The 27875-nt window shown below is 37.1% G+C and overlaps 4 protein-coding genes and 1 long non-coding RNA gene across 9 annotated transcripts; 3 read left to right on the top strand and 2 right to left on the bottom strand.

The window, feature by feature from the left end:
* Positions 1 to 3566: 3566 nt before the first annotated feature.
* Positions 3567 to 7459, bottom strand: LOC108828422 (uncharacterized). 4 transcript variants are annotated; one of them, XR_008938828.1, is made up of 6 exons: positions 5339 to 7459; positions 5118 to 5265; positions 4828 to 5037; positions 4382 to 4730; positions 4209 to 4278; positions 3567 to 4135 (listed from the first exon to the last, which is right to left on the bottom strand). XR_008938828.1 is itself a non-coding variant. In XM_018602117.2 (4 exons), exons 1-4 carry the CDS (start codon positions 7147 to 7149, stop codon positions 4491 to 4493), a joined length of 2409 nt encoding a protein of 802 aa, XP_018457619.1. In that variant the 5' UTR covers positions 7150 to 7459; the 3' UTR covers positions 4359 to 4490. The 4 variants fall into 4 exon arrangements, 1 of the variants encoding a protein (XP_018457619.1); XR_008938827.1 differs by having other exon boundaries at positions 3567 to 4127; XR_008938826.1 differs by having other exon boundaries at positions 3567 to 4278.
* Positions 7460 to 8438: 979 nt separating this feature from the next.
* Positions 8439 to 9723, top strand: LOC108842820 (uncharacterized). The gene is made up of 2 exons (XR_001948281.2): positions 8439 to 8852; positions 8946 to 9723. It is a non-coding gene; the product is annotated as an uncharacterized LOC108842820 (long non-coding RNA).
* A 378-nt stretch (positions 9724 to 10101) lies between these two features.
* Positions 10102 to 10668, bottom strand: LOC108826513 (CLAVATA3/ESR (CLE)-related protein 13). The gene has a single exon (XM_018599886.2). The coding sequence runs from the start codon at positions 10523 to 10525 to the stop codon at positions 10211 to 10213; it is 315 nt and encodes a 104-aa protein (XP_018455388.1). The 5' UTR covers positions 10526 to 10668; the 3' UTR covers positions 10102 to 10210.
* A 3302-nt stretch (positions 10669 to 13970) lies between these two features.
* On the top strand, positions 13971 to 22970 carry LOC108827840 (transcription initiation factor TFIID subunit 2). 2 transcript variants are annotated; one of them, XM_018601338.2, is made up of 25 exons: positions 13971 to 14138; positions 14258 to 14594; positions 14853 to 14998; positions 15112 to 15178; positions 15365 to 15564; positions 15658 to 15811; positions 16146 to 16230; positions 16332 to 16423; positions 16531 to 16656; positions 16759 to 16812; positions 16904 to 16972; positions 17515 to 17612; positions 17720 to 18064; positions 18165 to 18252; positions 18388 to 18513; positions 18596 to 18652; positions 18999 to 19078; positions 19160 to 19202; positions 19808 to 19894; positions 20071 to 20160; positions 20440 to 20498; positions 20562 to 20652; positions 20738 to 20903; positions 20989 to 21172; positions 21592 to 22970. In XM_018601338.2, the coding sequence occupies exons 1-25, from the start codon at positions 14011 to 14013 to the stop codon at positions 22754 to 22756; spliced, it is 4137 nt and encodes a 1378-aa protein (XP_018456840.1). In that variant the 5' UTR covers positions 13971 to 14010; the 3' UTR covers positions 22757 to 22970. The 2 variants fall into 2 exon arrangements, with proteins under 2 accessions (XP_018456840.1, XP_056850022.1); XM_056994042.1 differs by lacking the exon at positions 13971 to 14138 and having other exon boundaries at positions 14455 to 14594; positions 14726 to 14998.
* A 494-nt stretch (positions 22971 to 23464) lies between these two features.
* LOC108823851 (uncharacterized) lies at positions 23465 to 27492 on the top strand. Its single transcript, XM_018597141.2, has 14 exons — positions 23465 to 23810; positions 24304 to 24394; positions 24508 to 24592; positions 24735 to 24819; positions 25025 to 25094; positions 25256 to 25325; positions 25547 to 25592; positions 25691 to 25946; positions 26033 to 26238; positions 26385 to 26459; positions 26548 to 26617; positions 26739 to 26819; positions 26953 to 27032; positions 27145 to 27492. Exons 1-14 carry the CDS (start codon positions 23695 to 23697, stop codon positions 27221 to 27223), a joined length of 1410 nt encoding a protein of 469 aa, XP_018452643.1. The 5' UTR covers positions 23465 to 23694; the 3' UTR covers positions 27224 to 27492.
* Positions 27493 to 27875: the final 383 nt, after the last annotated feature.

The following is a 27875-nucleotide window of genomic DNA, read 5'->3' as shown; positions in this document are numbered from 1 at the left end:
TACTTGTGGTTATTATTTGTGGTTAAATGAATACAGGTCGTCGAGATTTCAAGACCTTAAGCGGTATAGGAAGCTCGGTGATTGGAGTAGACAGAACACTGAATGGACTCCTCAATGAGTTAACAGTCAGCGAGGGAATACAAGCTCGAATGGATGGAATCATGTTTCAGCAACTTGGCCGGGATTCTTTAGCAACTCCTATCATTGATCTTCTTAAATATTACCTCAGCTCTCTCCGATGATTCCTACCTTTACCCGACCCGTTGCAAAGAAACGTCTTCAAAGCCACATATTTAATAAAGACTTCATCAATGAAATTAAACTGATACCTTAAACCCGATTTAAATGAAGTTAATGTTTCAGGGTTTGCCAGATGACTTGAAGACAAAACTTAACTTGATTCCTTCTGCTGATGATATAATGAACTATCTTCGCGGGTGACCTCGATCTCTTCTCCTTGTTAGCTAAATAAGACTGAATCTAAGATTTGAGCCAACACATATGTTACGTCAGTGAATCATCTGACTTGCGTATTGATGATACCAGACGACCTGCTTCACCAGCAGCCACGCTTCCAAATCAGGTAAAAAAGTGGTCTCTCTGTTTTGTGGCCCTAAGATCTTTCAATATATATACAAGTTACGTTGTTTCAAAAAGTCATAACTGATCATATTAATGATATCTATAGGGTGTTATCACTCAGCTCTCAGACCAAATATCAGCTCTCAGTTTAGCCACTTCAGTGGCTTTCATAACCCGACATATATTCTAAAGGTTACAACACTTGTAATTTTGGTGCTTTCATTTTGCCCTTATGGCAGAATTTTTTTCACTGGTTGAAGTGAGTTATTTTATATTATTGTAGTCAACGAAGGCTGTAACACCAGAACAAATGAACTTACGACATCTATCTGCTACCACCAGGCGATGATCCTAAATCATGTCAATCATACCTCATAATGAGGACCGGGGATGGAAAATACTATTTCACGTTTGAGGTTTGGTTATTACTTGTTCAGACTATTGTTCTTATGTATAAACACCATATCAAAGCGGAATGAATGGGTGGTCATTAGGATGAATGCTCACCATTCTGTGTATTGCTTTCAGGAGTGGGTTACAGAATACAGATAGTCTATTTTGTTATATCTCCCAGAATAACTTTTGAAGCCAACGTTCACCTTCTCAGATGACTAATGGCAATGGGTAAATACCGTTGCAACAATCTTGAAAAGAAAAAGTCACATCTTTGATGATGACAAGGTTATCGTGAAGATTGACTGTTTCGGACAGCTGAACCGGACATAGGTTCAGGTAGTATCTGTTTCTTTTGCTCTCTTTAGGATGGTATTCTGAAACTAGTAATCAACCTTTATTCCAACTCCTTTTATGAAGGTACAAGGCAGAGACCACCGTACATTCGTTGAAAACGTGGCCAACCAACTCGGACTTCCACATACATATATTGAACACATGCAGCTGGAGAAGCTCGTGAATAAATGTTACGGTATGAGTTGTCCGGTTGATTATATAAACATACGATGGTAAGCTTGATCTGTACGATGGCGTGTGGGTCCATGTTTCAGGATTTGCCAGATGACTTGAAGACAAAAATTAGCTTAATTCCTTCTCAAGGAGGAGCCCTTTCAAGAGCTTATGCTGATAGCAGAGCACCTGCTTCACCAGCGGCCACGCTTCCGAATCAGGTAAAAAAAATGGTCTCTCTGTTTTGTGGCCCTAAGATCTTTCAGTATTTATACAAAAGTTACGTTTGTTTCAAAAGTCAAAACTGAGAGGATGGATGAGTTCAGATCCCGTATTGAAGAGTTGAATTCTATTGATGATAAACATCCCACATCGGAAATATAAGAATTAATCTACTACTATATAAAGGGTTAGGGCCAATCCACTAATTACCAATTGGTTTTAAGTTGGAAGCTCATAATTAACCCGAATATAACATGGTATTAGGTCTAAAGATCTCTTAGACCTAAATTTTTTTTTCTATTCTTCTTCTTCACGTAACCCTCGATATCAAAAACGATGGGTGATGAAAATTCTTCCTTTACTTCTACCAATACTACTAATCCTATTCCTACCCCTCCTCTCACGGACTTATCACCATACTATCTTCATCCATCCGATAACCCTGGAGCTTTGATTACTTCTGTGTTGCTTACTCATGAAAACTATACGGAATGGTCGACGGAACTTCAGAATTCTTTACAAGCTAAGAAGAAAACCGGGTTTATAGACGGAACCATTGCGAAACCAAAGACGGAACCAGACTTGACCCGATGGCTTGCTGCTAACTCCATGATCGTCGGTTGGATTCGTACCTCCATCGATTCCAAAGTGCGTTCTACGGTCACTCACTTCATGAAGCTCACAAGCTTTGGGAAACTTTACGCTTCCGCTTCTCCGTCAAGAATGGCACCCGCCTGCATCAACTACAAGATGAGATCACGAATTGTAAGCAGGATGGGAAACCTGTTCTAGATTACTACGGGCGTCTTACAAAGCTGTGGGAAGAGTTACAGAAAATGAAAACTTCTCGTTCCTGCACTTGTGAGGCTGCAGTTGATATTGAGAAAGAAAGAGAAGACGAAAGTTCATAAATTTCTTTTCGGGCTAGATGATTCGCGCTTCTCTTCCATTCGATCTCGTATCACCGATGAGGAACCATTACCGAACATCAACATTGTTTACTCTTGTGTGATCCGTGAAGAACATAACATGGTATCAGAGCGATAAGATCCTTTGACCTAATTTACTACAACTACTACTATACCGATGTTATTTCCACATTGTCCACGCTTCAGACCTATATGTCTGAGCGTGAGGGAGGGTATTGATGATAAACATCCCACGTTATTGGTTTCTCGATCAAATATAATCAATGTTAAGGTAGATGGGCTTCACACTTAAAACCAATTGGTAATTAGTGGATTGGCCCTAACCCTTTATATATATAGTAGTAGATTAATTATTATATTTTCGATGTGGGATGTTTATCATCAATAAATTCCGATATTCCGAACAGGAGAGCTGCAGCTTCTGGGTCCCTCTTGTCCTCATCCTCGTCTCAGCTTGGAAGACAATCTCCTCAGATGGCAGAGTGTTACAAGATCAGAAACACATGCTCAATTTTATTCTCGAGTTACTCACTCCAATAGACATCAACAGAAACTTCAGAGATAGCTTTAGATTCAGATAGATATGGTCATTTTATCTTTTATTATATCTGGACAGGTTGTACTTGCTGCTGGTAGACAACGTGAGATAATGCATCAATTGGACATACTGAGCAATCTTGTTCAGGAGTATGTTGCAGAAAGGTCTCGCACAGACAGCGATAGAACAAACAGCGCAACACAGAACCTTGGACCTTCTACTGTACCTGTTCTTGTTGCTTTGGCCAGGCCATTGGCTGTCTCGGCATTCTTGCATACAATCTCAAATAGTTGCTGTAACAGCTAGTTACACTGTTAAAACTTAGGGTCCGTGAAAAATAGTGGATATGATGTAAATAACAGAGTTTATAATACACACAGGATACTTCAGTCTTCGCAATGTATCATGTTCCATTAATAAGAGACTGATTCGTTTACTTGTACAGTGAGACATGAGACAGCAAAGAGCAATACAAATCATTATATGCAATCCTACTACACAGTAGATGAAGCGAGTTCTTTGACATCTTCAACAACTAGATCATAGTCCGTCTTAAGTTTCTCTTGAGTTTTCGTGCTTACTTCTCCTTTCGTAGGCTTTGTTAGAATCAGGCAACATGTTGGCCGCTTGGTCATCAAGAAAATCGAATTAATTGATTCAGCCTGCCAGCAAGAAAAATAAATAGTCAATGTTGAGACGAATTCTAGTGGAGACAAAAACTCAGGTTGGGACATGAATACAAAAAGAAACCGATTGTCTCCAATATCCGTGTTTGGAGAGAAGAATAGATTGGGCTTGTGATGAGAAATACTACAAAGGCCATCCTTGTAAGATGAAGCAGTTACAAGTGTTGACAATTGTGAAGGGTTGTGATATGGAGATATTATAGAGGATCACAGAAGAGGAAGAGGATTCTGGCCCTGAAGTCACATACAACTACCAAAGGGTAATATCTGCTCTACTAAAAAAAACAGAGTCAAGAGCCATCTAATTCAAAAGCCACTCTAGCTCCGATTTGAAGATAGAAAACTAACCCTTTGTGGCCATGGCGAATGCTCTTGGCCACTTCCTTAACTCCTCTCTTCACACATTTGTTTTCGGCAGCTAAAAGAGTAACAAGAAGATATCAACCAAATCAGATAACTAGTTCTTAAATAATTTGGTACTTCTTTGTAAACCAAATCAATTAAAACAGTAAATCATATACCCAACCGGGTTGACTGCTCGTTTGTTTTTGTCATACAAGCTTTAACAAAATACAAGGAAAACATTTTTATTCTCTATTTCAACATGCTTGCAAAACTATGAGGAGATTCCTAGAGCCGAGCAGCCAACTGGTTAGAAGTGTCTATCGTTAGTCCAGAAGCTGCGTCTTGAGTCCGGTTATTAGAACACAAGTAGTTCAGTGACTGTAGCCAAGAGACTAAAGAAGGCTTGCGAATCACATCGTCTGATTCAGCCACTTGACCATACAGTTCACCAAGCACCATGTTCTGTCTTTCTTTTGGTAACATTATAATAAGTTGTGCTAATGACTTCATCAGATACGGTAACACCTGAACCAAACAAAAAAAAAACAAGTTATGTATAGAAAGAGAACGTTAACACCATGAGCTATTTTCTAGTATAGCTTAAAATGGAAACGAAGCTTACCTGTATATCAACCAAAGAGACGAGTCTCAGAAGCAAGTCAAGAATCTGATTACCAGGATCAGACTTTTTTCCTTCGGTGTTAAACGTTGAAGCCTTCTCAACAAGGGTATGGACAGAGTAAAATATAGAAGGACTTCCTGCAGGTAGATGCCGTGTCAAGGCTGCAACGCCTGAAGCCAAACCTTCAAATGGTGTGATCTCAGGATAGACCTGAACCATGTATAACTAGTGATTAATAATAGAAAGAAAAATACTTGCATTGCATCCATTCTTCTGTTTGCTTTAGGTACCTCCAACGATCTTTCCATGTAATAGAAAACAAGGTCTTCTTTGAGTTGGTTTCTTTCGTCCTCTTCTGTTTCCTTTGCTGAAGAGAGGAATGCTACAAACAATGTATGAGATGCTCGTGCCACTTTCCTGTTAGGATGTCCAATATATCTAAAGCCACAGGATTGTTAAGGAACCTTAAAGATCAGAGTCATGGTTAAACAAAAAACAGAGTAAAGGATACAAAAACATGGTTGATGCAACGACTCTCCCGAAGGCAGAAGCAGATAACCGTCCAATGCAAGTTGGGATCACTCGAAGATAAAACAATATTCGAGATGTCTGCACATCATCTCTTGACCATTCATATTGATTTCTCAAACCTTTTGGATTCGTCAAGCTAGCATAGGCAGGGATGGACTCTACAAAGGAAACACAAGTTGCATCATTCTCCTGGACGCATGAAATCACCTCTCTGATTGTCTCCATGTATTCAGGTAAACGGATATGTCTGAAATACTCTACACAGGAGAATGAAACTAGTATCTTCACTGATGTCTCCATCTTTCTTTCTTCAGACACTGTTGGATCCAACCATTGTTTCGTAACAGCTAGCGCGAAGACGACAACCATAAGGAAAGATGACTCTGCAATCTTCTCTATGTCTCCTAGCAATGCATCTTCTAAGCCACGAAGCAACAGAGCAATCTGACGGTGCTGTGAGTAGAGGTTTTGACAGAAATCCCAAATCATATTCTCCACAATGTATTTGTTCTCTTCATTTGCTTTTGCGTATTGATTGCAGAAAGCCCCAGTTATGGCCCCTGATTCCTTGAAGAGAACACCAGAAAGATGCTCCCTGACCCAAATGAGTCTTGGTCCAATAGGATCGTTACCAAAAGATTCATATATCTGGCTTAAAGGGAACACCTGAGTTAACAATGCAGAAGCGAGGCACAAAAGCAGAGGAGCAGAGGGAGAAACGGACCCACATCGAGCCAATGCTATAGCAAAGCACTTCAACAGAAGATCATCTCTATGAGCGGTTGGAGGTGTAACAGTACCATTAGCAACTAAAAGCTGAGCTACGGCTTCTAAACGTTTCTCCGCTGAGTTTCTAAATTTGGAAACAACCTCAAGATTCTGTGAACCACCACTGGATCCTGCCGCGGAAGCTCTCAGTACTCCCGCTGCTGCCATGAGGACAGCAAAAGGAGTGTAGTTTGCCTTGGAAGTCTCTAGTACCTCCTTCGCAAAAAGAGACATCTTGTCGACATAGTTAGACCTCATGTAACCTGACAGAACCCACTCGACCAAATGAAGAACCATCAGACCATGAGTGACACTACTACCACGAGGACCTTTCAACCAAACGCAGCCGAGCAAGGAATCCAATAGCCTAACGTAATGAACATCAGACGAAGAGGATGATGATAAACCATACCCGATTCCCGCAAGCACTACATGGACAAGCTCATCTCGAGATCCCACCAGTGAGCAGCACCACTCTTCTTCCAAAAGCCTACACAGCAACTCCAAGCTCAACACTTTCAACTCTCCTGACAGAGAATGCACACCCGCAAAAGCACCAGCCACCACAACACTCTGCGCTACCAACGCTGGCTGCAGATTACCCCTCCCAACATCATCATCCACAACTCCACGAATAGCCTGAACGGCGGAACCAACAAGCGCCTGAGACGGTCGAAACGCTTTCCTAATCCACACATACAGTAGCCTGACAACGAGCGTGCGAGACTCGTACGGAAAAGAAGAGACATCTTTTAAAGATAGTATAGCGATAAGAAGCTTTGCTTGGGGATCAGCGACGTGGATAGTGGACTCAGAGCTGACCAAAGCTCTCAAAGCTTGGAGATAACGTGTGTCGAACTTCTGGCTTTGAAGAGACTCGCGAATCTCGGACCATGCTTGAATAATAGACCTCGCAGACGGTGCGGAGCTCTGCTTCACTAAACTACTAGAGACTTTGCTTCCACTCACAACTCTTAACCATTCTTCGAGAAACACGCTACTGTTGTTGGCGTTTCTCGCCATCTACACACATAAAAGTGTAAAAAGCCCTAACTAAGCTGCGATATATATGATATGGGTTTGATTCAGAATCGAAAACCCAGAAATAAAAATCGTTGCTTTGGATGAACGGGGACGAACGAAATTCAACCAAAAAAAAAAATTAATATCTGAACCAAGGAAAATTCTATTGAAGCCGATAACGAAACTGGAGGGGCATTTGCTACACAGCGAAAGAGATCACGCCGATGTAACTCTTACGCTGAAGATTTCTCGCTCTCTATCTGTTCTGTTCTGTAGATAAGAAGAAGCTTTTGGGAAAGAAAAAAAACACAGTTAAATCGGTCCTCTAGTGCGCCGTGATGGAGTTGCTGGAACATTTGTTTGTGGTTAGAGATTAGACCGAATAATTAGAAAACCGGATAGCAAACCGTATGGTTCGGAGTAAACCAGCTATTGGATTTTGTTGGTGTGTTTTGCCAGCGTTTTTAATAGAAACCACACATAAAACATATTGAGTTGAATTATAAATTTTTGTTTCTCTATATCTAAAGTATGGAAACCAAACCCAGATATATATTTAAATATCTAAAATGTAATTTATATAAACTCAGATATATATTTAAATATCTAAAATATAATTTATATTTATAAAAATATTAATGATATCAAATCATTCAATATTTAAAAATAAATTGAATATGTATATATCAAATATTTAAATTTGTTCAAAAAATTATACAAAAAAATATAATTACTCTGAATTATATTGACTTTTGCATACATGAAATTATATGAATTGCTTTAACTTTTAGTACATATAATTCTAATTCTTCAATATTTTCAGTAGAATTAATCGAACTTTTTAAAAGGGAACACAAACTGAATCCAATTTTTTTATAATAATTCTAGTAGTTTAATATCTGAACCAAAATCAAACCAAATGTTATAAACATCTCTATATTTTATACTCAAAATGGTCAAAACCCAAAATACCTAAATCCAAATCAAATATCACAACACTAGTTTTTGCCAGATGAGAAGTAAATGAACTCATTCCATCCTTGTCTACCTCCCTTGGACCAGAGCGAAACAAGTTTGCACGAAACCTGGAAACGGTGAGTCGGTAACCAATTGAAGTCAACGCTTCACGTGGTCATAAGTGATCTCCATATTCTTCTCAACGAGGCTAATTTATTTTCCCGTTAGTTAACTAAAGCATTTATTAACTTACTGAATATTCAGGCATTCCTCTACCAAAAGCAGTTTAGATGATAATTGGTTCTAACTACTAAGACCATGTGCAACGGAGGTCCAAGACCAATCCTTAGCACGTTTATTTAGGTAAAAAACATAAAATAATAATAAAAGAAATTGATAATCCAAGGATCGAATCCTTACTTAGGGTGTTTAAGGATCAGATCCTTAAAAACGTGGCAAGGCTTCAGTGGTCAATAACAGAACAGAACAATCCTCCTTCTTCTACTACTCTTCGACTAATCCACAACCCCACTCGACTCGCAAACCTCTGCAACCTTTGATTTGATGATAACTTGTCTTTCATTTGATTTGATGATAACTTGACTCGCGAACCCCACTACTGAAACTTTTGATTTGATGATAACTTGTCTTTCATTAGGGAGAAGAAGTATGAGTTAGGTTTAAGGTTGCTTGTCGATGGAGAAACCACGGGTCGCCTTCGAGATGCGATCATAGAGAGAGACGAGGTACGTTAACTGTTTTAACCTTTTTTTAATGCATACAAAGTGTTCGATGAAATGTATGTTAGCTCAATCTTTTTTTTTTCTTGTTTTGCACAGTCTCTGGCCTTTACAGATATACACGTTTGGTCCTACATTTCGAGCTGAGAATTCCAACACTTCCAGGCACTTGGCTGAATTCTGGGTAAGCATTGTTTTCATCTTCCAGCCAAACTCAAAATTGATCTTTTACTTTCCTATGACCATTTTTCTAAAGACCTCTCTCTCATTCTATTGATGATGAAACTTGAATGAACAAACACATGTGATCCACAGGTTTCTGAAGCATCCCACGCTCGCCGCCGTGGGAAACGGCTCGTCAAGGAGATAGGGGATATCAAGGAGAAAGGTTGCCTAAGTAACGGTTGTAACCAACTTGGAGCCAAAGGGTGTGTCATGTATGCAGAGAGAGGAAGTGGTCAAGCTTGGATGCAACGCTTCTTAAGGTTTCAGCACTGGATGATCCGGTTCTAGCTACGGTTTGTGAGCCGGTAGAGAGAGCAAACTCAAACCACTTGTTCACTGCAGGACTTGCCGACAGCATGGGAGTTAGGTAACTTGTTTAATGACTTATCTGTTATAGGTGCTGTCTATGCTAGTTGGGAGTCTTCCAGCCTCTGAATAGCCTTTAGCCACAAGCTTCCTTTGCTGCAGCATCACCGACAGTGTATTTAGCAATATTGTTGGGTGAACTTATTTTCTGATGAACTTAATATTGAATGCAGTTCTGGTCAGACTTCTCATGAGCTTAGTATTGAACTTAATAGATCATTGTAACAAAAAAAAAATATTTTTTTCTCCTAAGGATCTTAAAAAGAATCCACCATTGGACTGTTTATTTTGCTAAGAGTCCTTAACTATTCAATTAAAAAAAAATATACTAAAATAGTCTCTAAGGACTCCACAATGGAATCCACCATTGTGGATGCTCTAACTAGTATCAGAGATAATAAATGTGTACATATTTTTGATTCTCTTAAAAAAATGTGTATATACTATAAACAATTGTTTTCTGTAACATAATATATAGACATTTATTTATACAAACGTGTACATGCTCGTTTGATCTAAACTATGATGTTTTATTATTACAATTTGATCTCAAAATGGAATACAAGATGAGTTATATATCGTTCTTAATTTACACCGATAGTTAAAACAAAAAAAATTCACATGACAAAGAAGAATAAATAATTCAATACATAAACTCCCGAAATAAATATTAGTAGCTTTATATGAATTAAATCGTGTGTAGTATATTCTTTTTAGTTTTTACTATCAAGTCGACAGAAACAAATTAATAAAGGAAATATATAAGAAGACAATCAGTGGTGCAAGGGGTTTGGACCAGATGGAACGAGCCGTTTCTCGACGCCATATATCGGGTCGATATCAGATCCTCCCAGCTGTGAAACATCTTGATGATCTTGTCCGCGAAGGTCCATGAACGGTGTGAAGTCAAACTTACTTACCACAAAAGCTCTTCTTCCTGGTCGCAGCGAGCTAATAACCGGAGAAGGGTAAGGCTTTAAGGAGGACATGGAGCTGAGCCTAACAAAGAAACCTTCAGAGACCAACAGGAGAAGAAGAGAGATACATAGAAGAGACCCTAAGACGTGGGAGACTCGACTCGTGGCCATGGAGGTTAATTAACGATCATATGACCATGGAAGATAGATATATAGGAATTAATATTGTGTTAACATATATATATAGGTATAGAGATAGAGAAACCTATGAATTGGAGACAGCGCTTTCCAACTAAGAAACTTCCTTTGCATTTTTAGTCAAAAAAAAAAAAAAACTTCGCCGTTGCGTTTAAGGAAGAAGAGAGGTTCATTAAATTTGACGTTCCTAATAAAGTCAAACCTCTCAGCATTTTATTAGTTTATAGGAATTTTCCTTTCCTCTTCTATGGAAACTTTACAAAACCAACACAGATGGTTTACGCATGTATAAATATCAGATAATAGGAAATTCGAAACTATTTTGATATACTATTTTCCTATACAAATCATATGATCTGTATCTTTTTATAACAAAGGCAAACAATTAGTACAAAGACAAACAATTAAGCTGGTCAGTATGACAAAAGTCCAATGAACAAAAAGATTATATAGAACTGACTACATATTTTACAAAATGGTACTAAGAAGTTTGTATGTTCAGGTTACATGTTACAAACTAATAATGTTACAGTCTCGAATTTGTATGGTAGCAACAAAAGATAGTTTATAGTGATAACTATTTTAGTCAATAACCTACACTAATTTTTTTTTCAGTTTTGAATTAGGGCGGTAGTATATCAAAATCGCTAACACACGTGCCACTATACACTACTCGATTATCGACGTATGTGTACATGAACTAGTTTTTTTTTTGTCAACTAAAAACGAACTAGTTGATATTCCATATATACTGTTAGGCGGTACACAAGTACCAAAATACTTAGTTTAATACTACTATTCGGGATGGGTTGACATCACCAGGTAACTTACACCGTCAGAAGACTTTGACATCTGGAATTTTAAAACTGAACAAGGGTGGGTCGACTTTTGTAGGAGGCAAGAGCCATGGTATTGAGTTGTTAATTATTTGAATCTAAAGTATTAATTAGACTAACAAAAAGAGATTATATTAAGCGTACAAAACTGAAAGACCGAAGGAACTGGCTAGAAGAATATAGACTATATTGGCCGACATTCATATGCCACTTAATATAAGATTAATCATTTCACTAGGACCTCATGTATTGAGAGTTGACCTGTTAGAATACATGTCCCTCTGAAGGGATTTTCAGAAAAAAAAAATAAAGAAATAAACTAATATATAGGTATTTTAAAATTTGAAACACTCGTATAAACACATTACATATCTAAATATATATATATATATATATATATATATATATATATATATATATATTGTCAGTTATATGAATAAAGATGTAATCATCTTTCAAAAGGTGGATATTGTTGTTTAAGGGGTGTTTACTCTGAATTAATTGAACCGAAGCCATTCAAATTTAACTGAAAGAATGGATTCAAAATCTATAAGTCATTCTTATGTAGCTAAAGTTTTGAGAACCTATTTTTCATAAAGAAAATAGTGATATTAATATTATTATTTGAAAAATGATTTTGTTTACCTGTTATCTTTTCTATGAATTTAAAATTAATCAATAGTGTTCATAAATATTTTATTTATATATTTGAATAATAAGTGAATTTGCTTAATTGTCATATTCTCCATAATTTTAGGATTAATCAATAGTTTTCATAAATATTTTATTTCTCCATGAAAAGTTATTTTGTTTACTTGTTATCTATATTTCTAGTATTAAAAATGTTATATATTTTTGGATTCTATTAATATATAGCTCATCGATAGCATATATATATATATATTTTGAAAATTATTAGTGTTTAGTTCTAAACGTATGTTTTCTAACATTTGTAAATTTTGCTGATATGTGTTACCACAAAAGCTCAAGTTTATGTTTTAGGATACCAAAAGCAATACTCGATTACATGTTTTATGAAAAACACATGAAGACAAATTTGCAAAGAAAAATAGATGAGTATTTTAAAACCGATTTGCTCAATAGTTTTTCAAACTCAAAGAAAAAAAAACATAAAACTCCAACTAAAAAAACAAATATCAAAGTACATAAATATATATGTCAAAAACTATAATCGAGATAACTTGAAATGAATTAGAGAAATGAAACTATAGAGTTTAAGACATCTTACCTCATATAAAAATAAGAATTGGTCCTAACTTTTTTAAAATAATTATAATTGTACAATAATTTTTTTTTGAAATAGTTATATTATTTAAACAATAAATTAATGATCTAAGCTAAAATACTAATAAGAATCTTGTGAAAGTTAAAATAATTATAATCATAATTACAATTAGAAATTTCGATATATTTATATTATTTAAATTAATAAATTAATTAGAAATTTAAAAATATTTATATTATCTAAATTAATAAATTGATGATTTAATCTAAAAACTAATAAGAATATGACGAATAAGCAAAATTAGCTAAAATTATGGAGAATGTGACAAATCAACAAAATCACTTCATAAATAATAGTAGTATTTAAATTAATAAATTAATTAGAAAGTTAAAAATATTTATATTATCTAAATTAATAAATTGATGATTTAATCTAAAAACTAATAAGAATATGACGAATAAGCAAAATTAGCTAAAATTATGGAAAATGTGACAAATCAACAAAATCACTTCATAAATATAAACATATGAAGTGACTAATATATTATATATTAGTTTGTGTAATATATATATATATATATATATATATATATATATATATATATATAGATAACCTAGTATTGGTTCTTTTGTTTTTTTTTGTTCTTGGAAAACCTTAATAGAATACCTTGATCGAAACCATAACTATTTGATGTAACCAGTTGCTAAATATTTCTCAAAATGAAGATGGAGAGGAGATACATTTTGACACATTCGTATAAACATATGACACATTCGTGGTGGTCTAGTGGTTTCCACTAGAAGAATAGTTGTCATATTGGTCTAGACCAGAGATCAATTTTCCTCAAGTGTGAATTTATTAGCTTCATATATGGCCACACGGATATGAATCTATTGTTTACGGTTAATTTGAATATCCGAGAGAAGATTTATTAGTGGGTTACACCTCCCAGGGGTTAGATCTAAAAGAATGGATTCAAAAATCGATAATTCATTCTTATGTAGCTACAATTTTCAAATGAAAACATTTAAACCTAACTTTAAGAAAAATACAATGATATAACCCGGAACTAAATCCTAACAATTTTTTTAAATTTTATATAAAGTAGTGAAAACGGCCTAAACCTTTCTTTTTGAGAAAAATACTTATTTGGGCCCAGTTCTAAATATATTTTGAAGCCCATGAAATCATATTCACATACAGGATGAGAATAATCAATTATAAAGTCAGATGCGAATATTTATTAATATTAAAACTTAGAGGACTTTTCTATAAATTAGAGAAACTAACCCACCGATAAGCTGTACATATAAGAAAACAACGAGGTTGCTCTCTCTCTCTCCGCCTAACGTCTCGACGGAAAAAAGAAAAAAAAAATGGCCAAGGCTCGGAAACCGAAGAACGAAGAAGCTCCTGGCGCGAAGCCGTCGGAGAACACCGGAGCTAAAGTTCTTCACCAGAAGCTCTGCCTCTCTATCGACTTCAAAAAACGCAAAATCTACGGGTACGTTGCCCCCCTCTAATCCTCAATTCGTGAATGCGATTCTGTAGCTGCTTAATGCAATTCGACATGAGTAAACCCTAATTTCGCATTGATTGGGGGGTTTCTTGGCTTTTCTGTAGCTATACGGAGTTAGAAGTGAGCGTGCCTGATATTGGGATCGTGGGACTACACGCGGAGAATCTGGGAATCGAGAGTGTGCTGGTGGATGGGGAACCTACAGTGTTTGAGTACTATCCTCGTTATCAGAACTCTGAGCCTGAGAGTAACTTCAACTCGGTCTCGGACCCTGCTTCAGCAGCTGATACCGCGGCCTTGGAATATGTACGCGTTCTTAAGAGGGAGGAAGACACATTGAATTTACTCATCAACTGTTGCAAGCCTTCTAAGGATTTATCTGAGCAGCTCGATAACGTGGCTTTGGAAAATGGTTCTCAGTCGTCAGGGGAGGCTAAACAGGTTTGGTTGTTTGATTATTACACTTAGATTTATGCTAAAAGCCACATGGCTGTAGGGACTTAGACCTTCACCTTTATTGTATCCTGTATCGCATTTGATCATTGCTAAATAAGGCTTTACCATAATGGTAGGTGGCATGGAAACAATAATGCAAATTTGACATTGTAGCTATCAATGGTTTATTCGTGATTCATGTGTTCTGCTATGAGAGCTTTCTTTCCTTTTGGTTAACTATCAGCGTATGCTCACCTGATGCAGAATGTTAAGTTGATTCGGATTAATTACTGGATAGAGAAAACGGAGTCAGGAATTCATTTTGATGAGAACATCGTACATACTGATAACCAAATGAGACGTGCCCGCTGTTGGTTTCCTTGCAGGGACGATGAGTATCATCGTTGCAGGTATTCTTTTTTAAAGAATTAACACTGTCGCCATATCACTTGTCTCTTGAGAAAAAAGAGTGTGTATATCTACCTGTTTACCCCTTTCATGTGTTTTATTTTGGTGGATGCAGTTTCAATTTGGAATTCACTGTTCCACACAACTTTGTAGCTGCTAGTGTTGGGAAATTACTTTACCAGGTAAGCTGGTATAGATTTCATAGGGTAAAGGGAATAGAGGAATTACTAGATTCTATTCGGGAATTTAAGTGCAAGATAGAATCCATTGTAGACTCCTGAATATACTTATTTAATGAGAAAACTTAGAAGAAAGCGGTCGTTCGCATGACTTACAGCTGTGTTTTTCTTAAAAACTTCACATTTCAGGTTATGAGCAAAGAAGATATTACCCAGAAAACATATGTTTACGAACTAGCCATTCCTATTGCTCCGCGGTGGGTGTCTTTAGTTGCGGGACCATTGGAAGTCTTTCCAGATCAGTCCAACTTTGTCATATCTAACTTTTGTTTGCCACATGATCTCTCGAGGCTTCGTAATACAATGGAGTTTTTCCATGAAGCTTATAGGTCAGTAGATTTGTATCCTGGTGACTTTTAGTTGTTGTAGTGAAACTGAATCTAAATATTTTTCTCTTTCTACTGGACGATCAACTTCTGCAGCTACTATGAAGATTACTTAAGTGCGAAATTTCCATTTGGATTCTATAAGCAAGTCTTTTTACCTCCTGAAATCGTTGTTTGCTCTTCGACTTTGGGAGCTTCCTTGAGTGTATTTAGCTCGCACATGCTATATGATGAGAGGGTTATTGATCAGGTACTGGATCCTCGTAATTTAGCTTGGGGTTAGATATACGTTATAGCTATATATTATATGTCAATATAAAATAATAAAGGCACATCAGAATATAATTGTTATGGTACATTTTTGTTACAAAGCACGTATTTGAGCAATTTTATATTTCTGCATCATCTATGATGAATGTGCAATTTGAATTTCTCTGTTGCTAGCGTTTTATTAGAACATAGCTTCAGTGTAGAAGGTTTTACTTATATTTATTGTACTGGAAGTGTTTTTTCTTTCTCGTTGTTTTGTCATCTTATTAGTCCCTTTATGCACGAATCTGATAGAGCTTCAATTGTCTTTGCAGATAATAGATACACGTATTAAACTTGCTTCTGCCTTAGCAAAGCAGTGGTTTGGAGTTTATATTGTTCCTGAGTCACCAAATGATGGTATGCTTGTGACATTTTTCGACACTTTCTCTGTCTTTTTATATCAGCTTCTTCTGAAAGCACAATCTTGTGATTGATAATTATCTATGTTGTTATAACAGATTGGCTCCTCGATGGCCTTGCTGGTTTCTTGACGGATATGTTTATCAAGCAGTTCTTGGGAAATAATGAAGCTAGATACCGGAGATACAAGGTTTAGCTATTATTCAAGCCATTCTTCCCTAGATGCCTCTGTAGCCATTTTTGAACAAAACCTCTAATCTCTTATCTGGACTCTCATAATTTTTGATGCAAATGCAGGCAAATTCTGCAGTCTGTAAAGCTGATGATAGTGGTGCAATGTGCTTGAGCGCATCTTCTTCTTGCAAGGACCTGTTTGGAACTCATTCTATTGGGATGCATGGGAAGATACGATCATGGAAATCAGTAAGCAATCTTTTTCTTTCTTGTTTATTATTTCCCTGCTCAAATTTTTTTTGTGGGCGTGTATGCTATGGAGGATAATTCGTCACTAACTTAATTTTGAAGGGAGCAGTCCTTCAGATGTTGGAGAAGCAAATGGGCTCGGAATCCTTTCGTAAAGTATGGACATGGTTTAGTCTTTTTTTCAGGAAAATATCTTTGTTGGGTTACTTGCCGATTGATAAATCTTCTTCTACTCTATGATTTACAGATTTTACAGAAAATTATATCTCGAGCCAAGGATCCATCTAATGCTACACGGTCGCTTAGCACGAAGGAGGTAACATGACTATTTATCCAGATAAGCTGTGTTTGTTTATTACAAGTTAGGTTAGGAAACTTTTATTCAGTTAAAAAAAATTAGAAGTGTAAAGCATTTTGAACTGCCAGTGTAAAGTAAAATGCAAATATACTCGGGATATGTGCGGTTCTAGGCTAATCATCTAGTGCTAGCTAAGAACACTAAAAGGTTAGGACGAATTCTGGGACTTCCTCACCGGGAGATTTGCTTAACTATATATTTTCTTGCTCCTGGAACATATTCTTCTTCTTCTTCTTTTTTTCCTGAAATGGATCCGTCTCTCAGCTGTGACTTGGTATCCTTCTCCATTAATTTGTATATATGGCACTCAACCAGAACTTTATATGTTATTAGAACCATATAACTTACTTCAGCAACTCATAAGTCATAAGGATACTAGCTAATAGACAACATCTCCTCGATTTCTTCTTTATTTCTCTTGGTTCACTGATTATCTTTCAGCTCGGATACTCTTTCTCAGTTTCTAATATGTGTGTTTCTCTACCACTTTTTGGCTGCAGTTCCGGCAATTTTCTAATAAGATTGGAAATCTTGAGCGTCCATTTCTTAAAGAATTTTTTCAGCGATGGGTTGCATCTTGTGGTTGTCCCGTGCTAAGGTATTTTTTTGGTATTATGTGCCTCTTTCTTCTCAACTTTTCGTTGGATAACTGGATCTTCGTTAAATCTTATCTCAATTGTTTTACTTGGTGCTTTAATATACCAGGATTGGTTTGTCCTACAACAAAAGGAAAAACATTGTTGAAATGGCTGCCCTGCGTGAATGTACGGCTTCGCTCGATTCAAGATTATCAGTTGGCGCTACTTCTGATTCCGAAAATCGAGATGTGGATGTTGGCTGGCCCGGTATCATGAGCATAAGGGTTTATGAACTTGATGGAATGTCCGATCATCCAAAGTTGCCTATGGCTGGGGACAGATGGCAGCTACTGGAATTACCATGTCATTCTAAACTTGCTGCTAAACGTTACCAAAAACCAAAGAAGGGAGGGAAACCTGATGGGGCTGACGATAATGTTGATGCTATAGCACCTTTAGACAATAAAACGAGGTGGGTTGCTGTGATACACTATTTTCTGCATTCATGGTGTGTTTACATTCCTTTGACCAACACAAGAAAAGAAACTTAGAGATTGAATCTTTCTCTGCAGCATCGAATCTCCCTTGGCTTGGATTAAAGCTGACCCTGAGATGGAATATATTGCTGAGGTTCACCTTCACCAGCCGCTACAAATGTGGGTAAGAGATCTTCTCTGACATTTCTTAAACATCTGTTGTGTACATCACGGTTGACTTTGGCTTCCACTTTCTGCATGGACTATGCCGCTTAGATATTGTATTACTTATTGCTGAACGTCTGTGACTGTGGATCAGGTCAATCAATTAGAGAAGGATGGAGATGTTGTTGGTCAGGCACAAGCAATTGCGTCACTGGAAGCTTTAAAACAGCACTCATTTTCCGTTGTGAATGCACTCAATAATATTCTCACAGATTCCAAGGTTTGTCTGTTTCTTATGCACTTGTTTCTAAAACCAGCTTGAGATGAAATTCATTACTCCAAGAAAGTATTGTGACATGTAGGTCTTCTGGAGAATACGGATTGGGGCAGCTTTTGCATTGGCTAAATCGGCATCAGAGGTATGATATAAATTGTTCTATCTGATTTCAAGTGTCTAGAGGTATGATAGTCAAATTTCTAGCTTGTTTATGTAGAAAGCTACTTTGAGATTGTGAATAGTGCATAGCTTGAAGAAAAGCAAAGGTGTTACTACAAAAGTATTAAATCATGATTTCTATGTATACCAGTTTTATCTTTCTCTTTAAATTTCTCATGAGTCTGTATGTCTCCGTTTGAACTGCACAGCATGCTATCTTTCAACCTATTTTATTGACTGCATCTTTTAGTCATATGCTCTGCTTTCTGTGTTCTTTGAAACAAGTCTTGGTGCAATGATTGATGTAGGCTCATTTCTATTTCTAGCAGGAGACTGACTGGGCGGGTTTGCAACATCTGATAAAATTTTATAAAAGTAGAAGATTTGATGCAGAGATCGGACTCCCCAAGTGAGTTTGGGCTTTATAATATTTGGGCTTCTCTTTGTTAACCAGTGGAAGATTTCTCATAAACTGATGATTTCCTTTCAGGCCGAACGATTTTCGTGATTTCCCAGAATATTTTGTGCTTGAGGTAATGAATTGAGGTAGGGTATGAGCTTGATATGATGTCACTCATTGAACTCGGCTGTTAGCGGGAGATGCTATTAGATATCTTTTTGATATGACAGAAACTGTTACTGCTCTTGCTTAGTATAGACATTTTTACCTCCTGAAAAAATATTATTACTGTGTAATGGTGAAATAGCAAAACAATGAATGATAAGCCAACAAAGAACATGATAGGAAGTAATGCATAACGGCGTACATCCAGAAGCTTCTTTTCGTGTTCAACTTTTCTGGATAATTTTTCTGGCAGAGGGGTGTGAATCCCTAGTTTCTCCCTTCTTAGACTACTTTGCTCTGAGGGTATCCATGGTTTTTTTTTGTAACACTGGGTATCCATGGTTATTTCCTTTGATACTGTTTACTTTTCTGTCGGTTAGTCAGTGGCTTTTAATTTTATTGTTAAGTTGAATCCATTTCTTCTCTTGAATTTTGAATCTTGTGATAAAATGTCTCAGTAGAGACGTCTGGATTGGATCTCCTGAGTCATTTTATTATTTTTGCTGCAGTAGTATAGCTATTATCTCTTTGGAATGTACTTATCTAAACTTATTTTCATTTCGTACGTCTTAGGCTATTCCACATACCATCGCAAAGGTTAGGGGTGGTGATGGGAAAAGCCCTCGGGAAGCTGTTGAATTTATCTTACAGCTACTAAAGGTATGCATCTTCATAGTCTGATTCTATCATGGAGTATGATAAGTACGGGTAAAGTTTGAGCCTTAAAATAAAAACTGTGCTAAAATGATGAGGTTTCTCTACATTTCTGTCGCTCATTTCCAGTCCATTTGATCATACTTCTGATTTTGCCATTTTTCCCTTTTCCATTTTTGTAGTACAATGACAACAGTGGAAATCCTTATTCTGATGTATTCTGGCTTGCTGTGCTTGTTCAGTCAATTGGTGATCTTGAATTCGGTCAACAGGTGTGTGATTGTTATCTTGAAAGGGCCACTCTACAATTTATCTGCAGTATTATATTAACTATAGATTTTTTTTTGGAGCTTTATTGGTTCATGTAACTTTATGGTTGTCTCATACTTTTATTATCCGGAAAGGTTGGTCGGATGACAGAGGTTATGAGAAAACGTGAAGCACCATTTCATTGAGTTCATTTGCAAAGATGTGAATGCAGAACTTTAATATATTAGCGTGATACATGTTTTGCTTGCTCAGTACGTCTTGTTTCTTTGTTTCGCTGGCAGACTTTAACGTTTTTGGCCCCTCTTCTGAAGCGCATTGACAGACTCTTGCAGTTTGACAGGTAACATCCCGCTTAATGTTTATGGTTTGGTAGATTTTATTACTGAGAGCATGTTTGTACTAGGCTGATGCCAAGCTACAGTGGCGTTTTGACAATTAGCTGCATTCGAACATTGGCACAGACTGCTCTTAAGCTTTCTGACTCCATCAGTTTCGTAAGTTTTTTCCTTACACTTTTTTCTCCAAGTGCTTTTTATAACATAGATACCATCGCTGTTAAAGGTTGCTTACTGACTTCAGGAATACATCTGTAAACTTTTGGAACCTTTCCGTAAACCGGAGACGATATTGCAAGTACGCATAGAAGCAAGTAGGGCACTACTTGACATCGAGTATGAATCCAAAGGCATAAGCTCTACACTCTCGTTGTTTATGAAATATGTGATAGAAGAGTCATCTTTAAGAGGTTGGTTATATTCTCTTGCTCAAACATAGCAGCGTGCTGGTTCCAGTATAGTTTTCTGTTTCATATACTTGCTGCTGTGTTACAGGTCAGGTTAAATTGTGCGTACACACAATGCGGTTATGTCAAATAGCAGTTGGATTTAACTCGGATGATTGTGTTGACACTGTTAGTCTTCTGGATTTGCTGCATCTTTTCAAGAACCATGTAGTATTCCACAATGAATTTCTTCGTCACCACTTGTTCTGCATTTTTCAAATCCTCGCTGGAAGGTCTGTGTCCTTTACATTCATTCCTGCCAGATTATTTTTAGTGCTTGTTTACATGTCGTGCATTTGTTTCCTTATTCGTTACGGTAGCGTGTAAGTTTTTATAGCTTGGTCGTTCTTGAGCTAAAGAGTTTTATGTTCGGAAAAAAATTTCCATGGATAAGATTCTCTTGTACCGTTCATGTTTACTGCTTTTCCTAGTTAAGGCGTGCTGTGCTTAGTTTTTCCCAATTATGAAAAGTATGCGGAGTCATATAGATTATTTAACAAATTCTCTCAAGCTATGAAAAGTTTCTATCTGATTCATCGTATTTGGGTGTTTTTGCTTCTTTGAGTGAAACCTTTTTTGTTCGTTTTTTTCTGTCTTCTGCTTATCACCATATTTATCGACATTCTGAACAGAATATGCTGTCTTATTTCAGACCCCCAACGTTGTTTGGAGTGCCTAAAGAAAAACCTTTGCAACTTGTTGATGTGGAGGCCTGCATTGAGCCGCAGAATGTATTTTCAGTTCCAGGAGCAGAGCCAGGGGAGCCTTCACTTTTGCCACTCGGAGATGCCAATGGAAATTCGCTGGATGTTGCTCCTCTTGGTGTTCCGGTAAAATCACAGGAAATGTTCATGCCTACTGCTCCTGAGATGAAATTTTTAGAGCCTGTCGCAGTATCAGTTCATGACGCAGAGCATATTGAACCTCACATGGAAAATCAGAACCAACCTTTGCCTGAAAATCCCATTGTTCATGAGATTCCATCTGACGGTGAAGCTCCAACGGAAGAATTAGCTAAAGCGGAAGAAAATCTCCCAACAACGGAACCTCAAAAAGAACCGGATGTAGTGCCTGTGTCTGTTAGTCACGAGGTGAAGACTGTTATACGGATCAAGGTCAGACCGTCTGGTGCAACCAGCAGAGCCGAAGGATCAGCACGAACCGTGGAAAGATCGCAAGGGATTGTGGTACGCCGCGATATAGAACGAAGACAAACTAGTTCAGCTTCTGTAGACGCTCCACAGAGAATCTCAGCTGATGCTCACATGGAGGAAGTAAACTCGTGTCATGATGTCGGATCTCGCATGACCGCAAGTATCGGCAGTGTAAAATTACCAACCGAAGGTGATACTTCAGGGAAAGAACTGCAGTGCACTGCTGAGTCTGGCAAAACTTCCACAAGCCAGAAAGCAGATGATAATAACCTAGAAGCCGCCGCAGCAGCACCAGGCCTGTTGCCACAAGACAGTAACACGGGAAACGAGGCGCAGCAGAAATATGGTAGCCTTCAAACACTTTCTGTTGGTAAAGAAAGCGAAAAGAAGAAAGACAAGGAACATAAGAAAGAGAAGAAGAGAAAGAGAGAAGACCCGGTTTACCTAGAAAAGAAACGTTTAAAGAAAGAGAAGAAACAAAAGGAGAAAGAAATGTCAAAGCTTTTAAGCAGCGCTTCGGATCCAGCTACAAAGAAGATAGAGACAGTCCCTGAGGCTAAACCAGAGGGACCAAAGGCTGAGGCATCAGCAGCACCAGCAGAAGCCCGTCCTTCTACCAAGATCCGAATCAAGCTGAAAAGCAAAGCCTTCAACAACCCCTAAGGGTTCTCACTGATTCGAGCTAGGTCTGTCTTCTTTTTTTTATAATCCAAATCCACTACTGATTTGTCACTGTAGTGATCTTTATTATCTGATTAATGCATAGATCCGATGTTTGTTGTTGCAAAGTGTGATATGTCAAATGTGAACTAGTAGCTTGAATGAGTAGTCGATACGAGTTGTTTACGGTATTTTTAACCAGGTTTTTGATTTGTTACGCTATACGCTTAATAAAATGTAGCTCTAGAAATTAAATTAAATGGGAACTTGTCTCAGTTATAACGTAAGTTCATGAAACTCACGTGGAGAGCGCTTCAACTCTGGCGTGCAAGTGTGCAACCAAAGCTTACGCTTAGTGAAGAAATTGAAAAACGAATCCCATTATCTGTGTAGTTCATTATTAATACGAAAAAGTTGTAGATATTTATCTTGTTGTTGTTAGGCAATTTGTAGATATTTTAAGTGAAAAGACAAAATTAAAAAATGGAGCAGCAACTGAACTCCACTCAAAATAATTTTGTGAGCTGAATTACAAATTGTAAATGATGACGTGTATCTATATTTCTGATGCTAAAAGCCTAACGCATTCCTTAACCAAATTTTTTATTTAAAGCTATCATTAACTTTTATTAAAATCTTACAACTTTTTAGAATTCGCCAGATCTCTTCTTAACATATCCAAACCCTACGTTTAAATTAATATTAATTATTTTCTATTTTTGTTAAACGAGTGAATAGAGAGAGAGAGAGAGAGAGAGGGGAAGGAACTGTGGAATTGAAAAACGTTGCTGCATTCATTTCTTAACCAAAAGCGTCTTCTGACTCTAACCAATCGTGTCATTACTGAGATCACAGGCGCACACACACGCACACACAGATAGAGAGAAGGAATAAATTAATGGAGGTTCAGTTTCGGTAGCGAGAAACTATTGAAGACGATCATGAACTGTAGGAGAATGTTAAAGTCCGTGCAAGCCTTGTCGGCTCACAGCTTCCTCTTCTGTTTCACCCTCGTTTTGGTCCTCAAACTCGACCACACCGTCTCTTACTCGTGGTGGTTAGTCTCTCTCTCTCTCTCTCTCTCTCCTCTTTGTCGACTCAATTTTAGGTTTTCGATTTGATTGAGAGAGATAGTCTCTTCAGTTCCGAATCGAGAGCGTAGTTTTCTGATTTTGGTGTATTTTGGTAATTGTTAGGTTTCTAACTCGCATGTGCATCTTCTTAGCTTTGTGATCATCCAAATTTTGAATAATAACAATGGAATAGTTTCTACCTAATTAGGAATCTTACTTCTTTTGGAAACTTGTTTGATTTTCCCTTTTTTTGTGTGTGTCTATAGAAACCTGCCAGATTGTGTCACGTGTTCATGTAACCAAAGTACTGTATTTATGTTTTGTTTTCATGATTGTAATGAAGACTGCGGTGTGAAAAAATGATGTCATCTAGATGATTGGAAATTTATATATTCGGGTTTAAAAGAGCCCATAGGGGTTTGTTTTGTCATCTTTCTCTGTTTGCTTTGGTTCCTTATCCATAACATTATGATGCAGGGTTGTGTGTCTACCTCTGTGGGCATTCCATGCTGTTGTTTCAAGGGGTAGATTCTCTCTTCCTGCTCCTAACGCTCCTCGCAACCGTCATGTATAAGAATCTCTCTTCTTTCCTTATTCTCTCTATATGTATCTAATCAGGTTAACCTTTCTGATGATTACCTTTTTTTTTTTGTGTGTGTGTGTGTGTGTGTGTGTGTACAGTGGGCTCCATGTCATGCTATTGTTGCAACTCCCTTGCTTATAGCTTTCGAATTACTCCTCTGTGTATACCTCGAGAGTGCACATGGTATATAACCACGGCTTACTTATTACTCACAGTTTCGTACTTTGCTGGAACTCACTCTTGTGTTCTTGCTTGTGTGAAGCCCTACATATTAGTTCATCCTGATTTAATGCAATTTTTGTGCTATTTTATTTTGAGATTGCAGCTCGTTCGCCACCAGCTGTGAGCTTGAAGATTGTTTTCCTCCCTTTATTGGCGTTTGAAGTAACTATACTTGTGGACAATGCCAGGTTAACATTATATATCAATTGTTAATACATTGTGCGTGCTTGCATTGTTATACATACTGAGATATTTTCGTGCAAATGAAAGCTAATACTAATGATGCGGACTAAATAAATGAATGTATACTTTTATAGTAAATTGTACTCTTTTCTATAGCTGGAAGTGCTATTTTCTCTGCTAAGTTCCCAATTACCTCACGTTTATTTTCAGAATGTGTCGAGCGCTGGTGCCTGGAGATGAAGAGCAAATAAATGATGAAGCAATATGGGAAGCACTTCCTGTAAGTCTTATGCTAGATTTTGTCGATTTAAGGCCTGACTCCTGAGATCCTGTTTCAAAGTATTTGGTTCAGCAGCTTAAAGACTAGGACTCCTCTTTCCTTACTTGCTTAAAGTTGCATTTTTAATTTATAAATTTGACTGTTTCTTTCCTGTCTGCCAGCATTTTTGGGTTGCAATTTCCATGGTGTTCTTTCTGGCTGCTACAGTCTTCACCCTCCTAAAGCTCTCCGGTAATAATCTGCCACTGGAGTAGTTGCTAAAAATTCCAAGTAACTTACTTAGTCTAAGACATTGACATATTCATATGCTTATTGTTTAAATTCAGTTATCTCACCAACCATGTGGATATTGTCATCTCTTCACCTATCATCTTATAGAAACCATGTCTACGATGGGTTGTTGTGTTCCTAATTCTCTCTTAATTTTTTTTCTTAATTTAATTCAAAATCAGGTGATGTAGCTGCTCTTGGTTGGTGGGATTTATTCATTAACTTCGGGTGTGCACTTTCTCTGCTTTTTCTTTCTGTCAAAAAATGTATTTCTCCAAATGGAATTGCTCAGAAAAGGTAATCAATGTGTACGTTCCTGCCTGCAGAATTGCACAGTGCTTTGCTTTTCTTGTTTGTACAAAATGGTCCAACCCAGTTATCCATAGAGACTCACGTGTCAGAGAACCCGGTTCATCTTCCACCAATACTAGATATGCTGTTGTTTCCAACAGTGGCCTTCTGGATTTTCCAGAAGACGAGAGGCACCATGATGAATTAATATGTGGCCTGCAAGATATTGGTGGTCATTTAATGAAAATCCCCCTTATTACATTTCAAGTGGTGCTTTGCATGCATCTCGAGGTTACACACAAAACTTTTTCTCCGAACAATGTTGTGTGTTTGAGACATTACCAAATAATCAAAACTTGTGTGGGTTGAACTTTCAGGGGACTCCTGAAGCTGCTAAGTATATACCTGTCCCGGTCTTGTTTTCTCCACTCTTCTTACTGCAAGTCGTTGGTATTCTGTTTGCTGCTTCTAAATTGGTAGAGAAGTTTGTTCTATTGCTGCGAGGGGATGATGAAACAGGGTTGTATTTTAGAATTTCATCCAAAGCCCATGAATGTTTGGGTTTCTTACACCATGGAACCAGGTTATAAACATTTTTTTTCTTTTGCTTCCTTATCAGTTTTAATGCACAAAAATCATGGAGAGTAGTAACCATAAAACATAAGTTTTTTTTTTGATTCCCTGAATTACACATCAAGTTGATGCCTAACTTTTTTGTTGTGCTCACAGGTTGTTAGGTTGGTGGTCAATTGATGAAGGAAGCCAGGAGGAGCAAGCTCGAATATACTTTGATCAAGAGTCCGGGTTAGTACAAATTCAACCATCTACATCTTCCAATGAAAAATGGATTTATCTAATCTGTTAGAAGATTTTCATGAATAAATGTGTGCAGGTACAGTACCTTCTGTGGTCATCCGCCTGAAATAGTCAAGAAAATGCCTAAAAAAGATCTTGCTGAGGAGGTATTTCTACTTTTTCTATTACTTGCAAATATGTTGTTGTTCCTTTTTTTTGTTAAAGTCTTCTGTCCCCTGGATTTCATTATTTCTCACTTTTTCTGCATCTGATCTAATTCCGTGTCAGGTGTGGAGACTTCAAGCAGCACTTGGTGAACAAACTGAAATCACAAAATTCAGTCAGCAGGAATATGAGAGACTGCAAAATGTAATACTCTCTTCTTCTTCTCCTCTTTCTTCTTTTTGTTTGTAAAATTACTTCTCACTCTAAAAGGGGTTTAGCTTTCGCGATCGTTGTTACCTTATCCATTGGACATGTTTCAATCTTTTCTGTGTTACAGGAGAAAGTGCTGTGTAGGGTTTGTTTCGAAAGAGAGATCAGTGTGGTATTGCTTCCATGCAGACACCGTGTTCTCTGCAGGTATTCTTATACTCTCTTGCATTACATCAAGTTCAATTGTAGATTTTGTTGAGAGCGTATCTGCTCGGTGTTACTGCTAATGTGTTTTTTTTGGTGGCCATGTTTGTTGCAGAAACTGCTCAGAAAAGTGTAAAAAATGTCCCTTCTGCCGTGTAACCATCGAAGAGCGGCTCCCAGTATATGATGTTTAACGTCTTGACCATCTTCGATAAATGTATATATAATTGTAGAAGTAGAGAGTTTATGATCTCTACATCTCTTCACATTTTGCTGTCTTTGTAGTTGTGTGAATCAACATTATTGAGTATTAGGTCAACCAGAAGTCTCTATTGGATAAAAGATCTCTGTCTTAAAGTTAAGACTTGTTGTCTGTATATATTAATATATTATTACCCCTTACTCCATGAAGGTATTATTTGTATGATATTCGTTTCACTTTTTTATAATGCGTTTCTATCTATGGTTCTAATCTTGTGGAGTTCTAAAAAGAAAGAGGCTGAGTAACAACCAATGAAGAGTTGGTATAAAAGCTACTCCCTCTGTTTCTAAATGTAAGTGGTTTTAGGTTTAGAGAGAAAAATTTGTCTCAAAATATAAGTTATTTTCACATTTTAATGTTACTTTTTGTGCATATTGAATATCATGTAACCAATAAAATAATGCATGATTAAAGTCTCTGTTATAGTAAATCCCACTTAGCTAAATTTTCTTTAGAAAAAATCTGTAATAGACAATCTCTGCTAGAATCATATTTTGTCACTGACTCACTGTTATAGTGTGACTATTCCGGAACTCTGGAGATAAGTAAACATCTAATGAGTAAATTAAAAAAAATAAATTAAA

The sequence above is a fragment of the Raphanus sativus genome, chromosome 9, assembly GCF_000801105.2.
Source record: "Raphanus sativus cultivar WK10039 chromosome 9, ASM80110v3, whole genome shotgun sequence".
In the NCBI taxonomy this organism is placed as follows: domain Eukaryota; kingdom Viridiplantae; phylum Streptophyta; class Magnoliopsida; order Brassicales; family Brassicaceae; genus Raphanus; species Raphanus sativus.
The sequence above is the reverse complement of the archived record's forward strand: the minus strand, read 5'-3'. Positions and strand labels throughout refer to the sequence as shown.

Excerpts from the sequence above, each read along its gene's own strand:
- LOC108828422 (XM_018602117.2), bottom strand. The coding sequence starts at position 7,149 with ATGGCGAGAAACGCCAACAACAGTAGCGTGTTTCTCGAAGAATGGTTA. Across the intron at positions 5,266-5,338 it reads GTTGCATCAACCATGTTTTT|ATATATTGGACATCCTAACA; the intron begins GTATCCTTTACT and ends CTGTGGCTTTAG. Across the intron at positions 5,038-5,117 it reads ACATGGAAAGATCGTTGGAG|GTCTATCCTGAGATCACACC; the intron begins GTACCTAAAGCA and ends TACATGGTTCAG.
- LOC108826513 (XM_018599886.2), bottom strand. The coding sequence starts at position 10,525 with ATGGCCACGAGTCGAGTCTCCCACGTCTTAGGGTCTCTTCTATGTATC.
- LOC108827840 (XM_018601338.2), top strand. The coding sequence starts at position 14,011 with ATGGCCAAGGCTCGGAAACCGAAGAACGAAGAAGCTCCTGGCGCGAAG. Across the intron at positions 14,595-14,852 it reads CGTCAGGGGAGGCTAAACAG|AATGTTAAGTTGATTCGGAT; the intron begins GTTTGGTTGTTT and ends CACCTGATGCAG. Across the intron at positions 20,161-20,439 it reads ATCTTGAATTCGGTCAACAG|ACTTTAACGTTTTTGGCCCC; the intron begins GTGTGTGATTGT and ends TTTCGCTGGCAG.
- LOC108823851 (XM_018597141.2), top strand. The coding sequence starts at position 23,695 with ATGAACTGTAGGAGAATGTTAAAGTCCGTGCAAGCCTTGTCGGCTCAC. Across the intron at positions 25,593-25,690 it reads GATTTATTCATTAACTTCGG|AATTGCACAGTGCTTTGCTT; the intron begins GTGTGCACTTTC and ends TCCTGCCTGCAG. Across the intron at positions 26,618-26,738 it reads AAAAAGATCTTGCTGAGGAG|GTGTGGAGACTTCAAGCAGC; the intron begins GTATTTCTACTT and ends ATTCCGTGTCAG.